Source organism: Triticum dicoccoides, chromosome 7A (assembly GCF_002162155.2).
Source record: "Triticum dicoccoides isolate Atlit2015 ecotype Zavitan chromosome 7A, WEW_v2.0, whole genome shotgun sequence".
In the NCBI taxonomy this organism is placed as follows: Eukaryota; Viridiplantae; Streptophyta; class Magnoliopsida; order Poales; family Poaceae; genus Triticum; species Triticum dicoccoides.
In genome coordinates this window covers 722,232,425-722,238,025 of record NC_041392.1, presented here as the reverse complement: position 1 = coordinate 722,238,025, position 5,601 = coordinate 722,232,425, and the positions used below count along the sequence as shown (strand labels likewise).

The following is a 5,601-nucleotide window of genomic DNA, read 5'->3' as shown; positions in this document are numbered from 1 at the left end:
GACAGACATACGTACTAAGAACAATAGCAGTTCCAACCCAGACACACATATGTACTAAGAACGATAGCAGTTCCTTCCAACCCAGACACACATACGTAATAAGCACAGTAGCAGTTCAACCCAGACACACATACGTGCTAAGAACAATAGCAGTTCCTTCCAACCCAGACACACATACGTAATAAGCACAGCAGCCGTTCCAACCCAGGCACACATACGTACTAAGAACAATAGCAGTTCCTTCCAACCCAGACACACATACGTACTAAGCACAATAGCAGTTCCTTCCAACCCAGGCACACATACGTACTAAGAACAATAGCAGTTCCTTCCAACCCAGACACACATACGTACTAAGCACAATAGCAGTTCCTTCCAACCCAGACACACATACATACCGCAGTTGGTTCTGCCAACTTTATTTTTCATCCGATCCACGAAATTATTCTAACCAATCGGCCAGCCTCCAGGGACAAACATAGCTCATGTAGTTCACAGCTCTTGTTGCTCCTTTGAGCCTGCAAGTTCCTGTGCTTCTTTCAGTAGAGAAGCGAGTGTCTTGTGAGGCTTCACTGCGCCACCATTGGCACTATATAAAATCATAGAACTCTCGAGACATGACATGCTCTTGCAAGCATCAGCCAAAGATTGTATGAAGATCATCAAGAAGTGTTCTTTGAGGTAGCTGTCATTGTGGTTCAGCATTGATATGGCCATCTTGCTGGCATTCTTCACTATGCTCAGGCAACCTGCCATGGGTTCACTGTTTTCCCGCACCATTCCGTTGAGCTTGTTGGCAAAGCTTGTTGCAGAATCTCCAGGGGAAATTTTATCAACCAGTTCAAACAAATTAGGATGTTGGCTGATCAATTTGTCAAATATTGCCGCAGTGAGAGATAGTAAAGCTGCGAGCAATTTCTTCTCATCATTTTGCTGACAAGTTGAAGTGTTGTTGGTACGGCCGTCATCTTGAAGAGCACGAACTTGGGCTTCAATGTCAGTGGGACCTAGCAAAGGAAAACTTGGGCTTCCGTTTTCTGCTTGTGTCTCATTTCCTTTCAACACAAGAGGTAGTATTTCTCGAAGAACCTTTAGATTTAAGAGTATACATATGTTGAATGAGTTTTTTCGGTGACGAAGAATCAAAATAAAACGAAATGTAGTACGTATTTAATAATGTACCTTTGGTATCACGTCCTCCATGGGTTCCTTGAGTGTCTTGAGATAGGCCGCATTCTCTTTGTAATGAAAGTAGAGATGATTCAGTGTTTCTGCTGCACTAATTCGATTTGTGTTGCTGGCTGCAACGTCTCAAAGGATTTTAGTGAGATCACGGAGAATATGATCGTTGGCCTTCAAGATGATGGCAGCGTCGCTTTTACTTTGACTTAGCATCACCAGTGCTTCACCCGCCAATTCTCTAATGGAGCATTCTTTGGCGTCATCAGTGAGGATGGAAGGGAGCATCCTGATAAAATTTTCTCTGCTTTCCTTGTTGACACGCAGTGACTCCTCCTCATCCATGGCCAGGTGCGTGAGAATCTCAATGCTTAATATGCGAACATGTTCACTGCATCCACAGCATCTTAGGATCCTCTCCATGCCATGGATCACTTCCTTGTCACTTGAGATTTGGTTACGCAGCTGGGCACCAGTCTCTCCCGGAGAAGCCACGAGGCTGGCCATGACTTGCAGCGACTTGTCTACGATGGTGGTCGACCATGCCTCATGGTCCATGAGATGTAGCAGGTCGGAGCGTACAGGCGCCACAGCCTTGGACCGTAGGCCCTGGGAGTTGCTTATGGCTCTGCAGTTTTCTTTGTCGGCGGCGAGCTTGTGAAGGATATCGAAGCCTTTCTCCATAAGCAGCTTCCTGTAGTCCACTTTGGAGCTTGGCGACGGCACATTCCCCTTCAAGTTGCTGCTGAGAGATGTCGATCAGCGAGCCTACGCTCTGGATCACTTGTGGGAATTGCATCAGAGGAGTCCTGCCGGCAATGTTCGCCAATATGTTGGCGGCAATCCCCCTCATTGCCACGCCGTGTGGGCTTGTGGAATCCATCGCCTGCAGCAATTTCTTGACTACATGGCTGGTGGACGCCAAACCTATGAGGTCTGTTGTGAGCGCCTTCTGCTTCTCTTCCGTGAGTCTACGCGGTCGCTTGTCCTTTACGGTGAGGGCGTAGTTCAAGAGGACGTCCAGAATCCTTGCCCCAGAAACGAAGCTTTCCAATGATTCGATGGACTTGATCATTCCAACGGCGTACGTGGCCAGATTTGTTTCCTTGAAGAAAGCCGGGTCCTTCTCGCACCTGCTCACCGTCTCACTCAGGTACTTCTTCACAGCCTTCACCAATTGTTCGTCATTGCTCATGTTGTACTCTTTCGCGACATCACGCACTAGCCTTTTTCGCGCAAAAGACACGTAAAACCTGCAACATAAAATCGGGTTTTTCTTAAGTGTTGTTTCTATAACATCGGTGCAACTATTGACTGCACAAAAAATCCCTTTATAAAAAGAAAAAGGAAAATGACAACACCTGTAACAGAAGAGCAAACCCTGCAACAGAGCTAGTGTGTACAAGACATTCAGAGCCGGCTGCAGGTGTGAATCTTCATCCTTCATGCAGTTGCAGCAACCTTCTTCCTTCATGACGTCGCCGTAGTCATGTTCTATTAGACGCCACACAGAAATCCCGGCGCTCAACAGCGGCCCACACACGTAGAGAGCTGCTAGAGGGCCCACTACTATAGGAGCCACGAGCAGGTGACACAACCACACAACAACTGCTAGCAGTCCGCGTGGCCAATATGCTAGGGTGATAGAATTTTTGGTGTCCAGCGTGGCAAATATAGTACGGTAGAGGCCATGGAACGAGTACCAAATATCCATTAGCTTCTCCTTCAGACCGACATCAGCAGAGACCCTGGACATATAAGTTACAGTTAGAGCTGTACATGATACAGAGTGACATATCAAAATATTGTACTCTGCCCAACAAAATAAGATAACTAAATTACAGAATACTCCATGAATATGATTAAGTATTCTTTTGGCTTTCCGTAAACCTTGGGATTCTAAAAGACCTAATTTTTTATAATTGTCTTCACCTCCGAGATTGAAAATATGTTGCAGTACACACATAATTAAGCATATTTCACATAATAGACGATCTTGTAGGAAAACAGAAGAATGCTCGAAAATCTTAGGAGAAAAAACAATACATCTGACGATTAATCCAACAACGGACCTTTTTAAGCTCATTCTATTGATCACTATGACGCATGTAATCAAATGACAAAACACTGGAATTCTTTCTCGACAAGGCATTTAGGAGATCAGTTTTCTATGGTACGTCATCGATTTGTAATCTTTGCTTCTTCTTTTTATCAGTTCCTATGTCCCCGTAACTTTTAAAGTATAATAGAATTGAACCCCTCAATGTATTTACCTTCAAAGAGATTCTACCCATAACATATTTGCGCACCTTTGAAAAAAATTCGGTCTTGTTCAGCTAGTTTTGCATCGATACCAAAGTTCCTCATGTTCTGACATCATATCCCTAATAATCAAGGGAGAGCAATGTGTTTTGCAATTTCTCTGTTCTAGTTACTTTTAAAGGTATAACAAAATTCAACACGAATCCGTCAAGGTGTTTACCTTCAAGTTTTGTGTGTTTGCAAAATTTCTCACCCTCCCCCGCATGTCCCTATCTGTGATCATAAGAGTTTGGCACAAATATACATGCATCAAAGTGCTTGTGCAATACGTGTGTTCTAGTAACTTAAAGTATAACCAAATTTAACATGAACCCCTCAAGGTGTTTACCTGAAAAGATCGCCCCCATCACATGTTTGTGCACCTTCACAAAAGTATTTCCTTATCACTAGCTATTTTTTTGCATGTACGCCAGCTTTCTCATCGTCCCATATCGTGACAATCGATCACGGGCAGGTACACGTACATGTGCACCCAAATGTTCTTGCGACTAGTTCTGCCTCTATATAGTTTTCGTATATAATTGTGACATACATCTATACTTCTTTCTTTTCGATAGTATAAAGCAGGAGATACCAATCTAGGCCTCTTCGAAGTTACTATTGAAATTACATGATCGAGTAAGAACACTTTGGTGGTTATATACCGGCAGATCAAATGTTTCTAAATGTAATTCATTAAACTTTGTCGAGCATTATGTTATCAAACTAATTAAAGGTAACTATTATGTTGATTATTGTAGGCTTCACACATGTCTCTTACTTTTATTGTGTCTTGTACATATGAGGGGGGGGGGGGCAAATTGAACAGTGGTCAAGGAAACTTACCGAGGTGTTAGGACGAGGGTGATGATGGTGAGGGACCAAAAGTCCTTCTTCCCCAGATCCAAGACAAAGCCGCCTAGGAGAACGACGGTGGACCAGGTAATGACGAGGTAGCCCAGCCCCCTAATGGCCATCAACAGGTAGGCCATGAAAAATGCATAGCAGTTGATATACCCTACTTCCTTCAAGTGGATGTCAACTTCTTTCCGAGCCATCCGAACAGCCTGCTGAAAACAAGAGGTCATAGTTAAGTAATTAGAACATGCATGCATGCAGCCTACGAAGCAAAGCTAGGTCTTACAGTATGTGAAATGTTATGGCAAACCAGGTGCTAATGCCATTGCAGCATGCATGCATGGCAGGACCGAACAAAAAACTAGTCAGATCTACTTGGGGTTCCCCCCCTAAACCAACGCTACCCTTCCTGGCCTCACGTAATCTATCTGACGAGTAGAAAGATCAACCTTGGCAGCAGCAACGCAAAGCATAAAACCAATAGATCTTGCGGTATTTGATATATTGAATTATTGATGGAACACACCAACAAAATGCTCCTTTCTTAGTACAGCTAAATGCAAAGTACGGTTAATCATGCTCAAGATCATGTTAACCTTGCTCTTTTTTGTAAGGGACGTACAACAGGGTAGAATAGCAAACGAAAAAGGAAAGGACAGAGGGAAGAGAAACCACATGCAAGGGGCCATGGACTCACCTTCTGGACCAAGGTTCACGACCATGATGAGGCGATGGCGTCACCACAGATCAAGCACCAGTCACAGTCGCAGAAGGTGGCTGCAGCAAGGCGAAGAAGAATGTCATTTCTCAGGGGAAAGCAAAGCAGAAACGAGGAGGAAGACACAACTCCAAACCCTGGCATGCATGGAGGCCGTACGTCTTCAAGCTTTGAGTGGAGTGAAGCAGAGCATCCAACTTGAACTGGCAAATGCACACAGGATAGGTAGACTTAAGTAGAGATGTACCGCGTGCGGCACCAGGACTAGCACTTATTTCTTCAATGCCAACTTGGTAGGCTTTTGTGGTGGACATTACATGTGTCTTTTAATGTACCTCCATCTACTATCATATTAAATTTGTTTGGTAACTACTAGTTAGGTGGGGTGAAGCCAAATACCACGGGACGAATCTGTGTGGGACTCCCACGGTGGGAGTTTGTGCATTACTTTGGGCTATTTGCAACTCCCACAACGATTGTGTTCTTAACAGAACAAAGATTCAAAAGTTTTTGCAAGTTATCTACGGAGCTTCTGGATGGTTCCG

At 44.2% G+C, this 5,601-nt stretch overlaps 1 protein-coding gene across 3 annotated transcripts; it reads right to left on the bottom strand.

Annotated features, from left to right (window-relative positions):
• Positions 1–219: 219 nt before the first annotated feature.
• Positions 220–5,251, bottom strand: LOC119328029. Of its 3 annotated transcripts, none has more exons than XM_037601074.1 (6): positions 5,193–5,251; positions 5,036–5,115; positions 4,327–4,550; positions 2,541–2,927; positions 1,183–2,432; positions 220–1,089 (listed from the first exon to the last, which is right to left on the bottom strand). In XM_037601074.1, the coding sequence occupies exons 3-5, from the start codon at positions 4,536–4,538 to the stop codon at positions 1,727–1,729; spliced, it is 1,305 nt and encodes a 434-aa protein (XP_037456971.1). In that variant the 5' UTR covers positions 4,539–4,550; positions 5,036–5,115; positions 5,193–5,251; the 3' UTR covers positions 220–1,089; positions 1,183–1,726. The 3 variants fall into 3 exon arrangements, with proteins under 3 accessions (XP_037456971.1, XP_037456969.1, XP_037456970.1); XM_037601072.1 differs by having other exon boundaries at positions 4,327–4,547; XM_037601073.1 differs by having other exon boundaries at positions 4,327–4,547; positions 5,036–5,238.
• Positions 5,252–5,601: the final 350 nt, after the last annotated feature.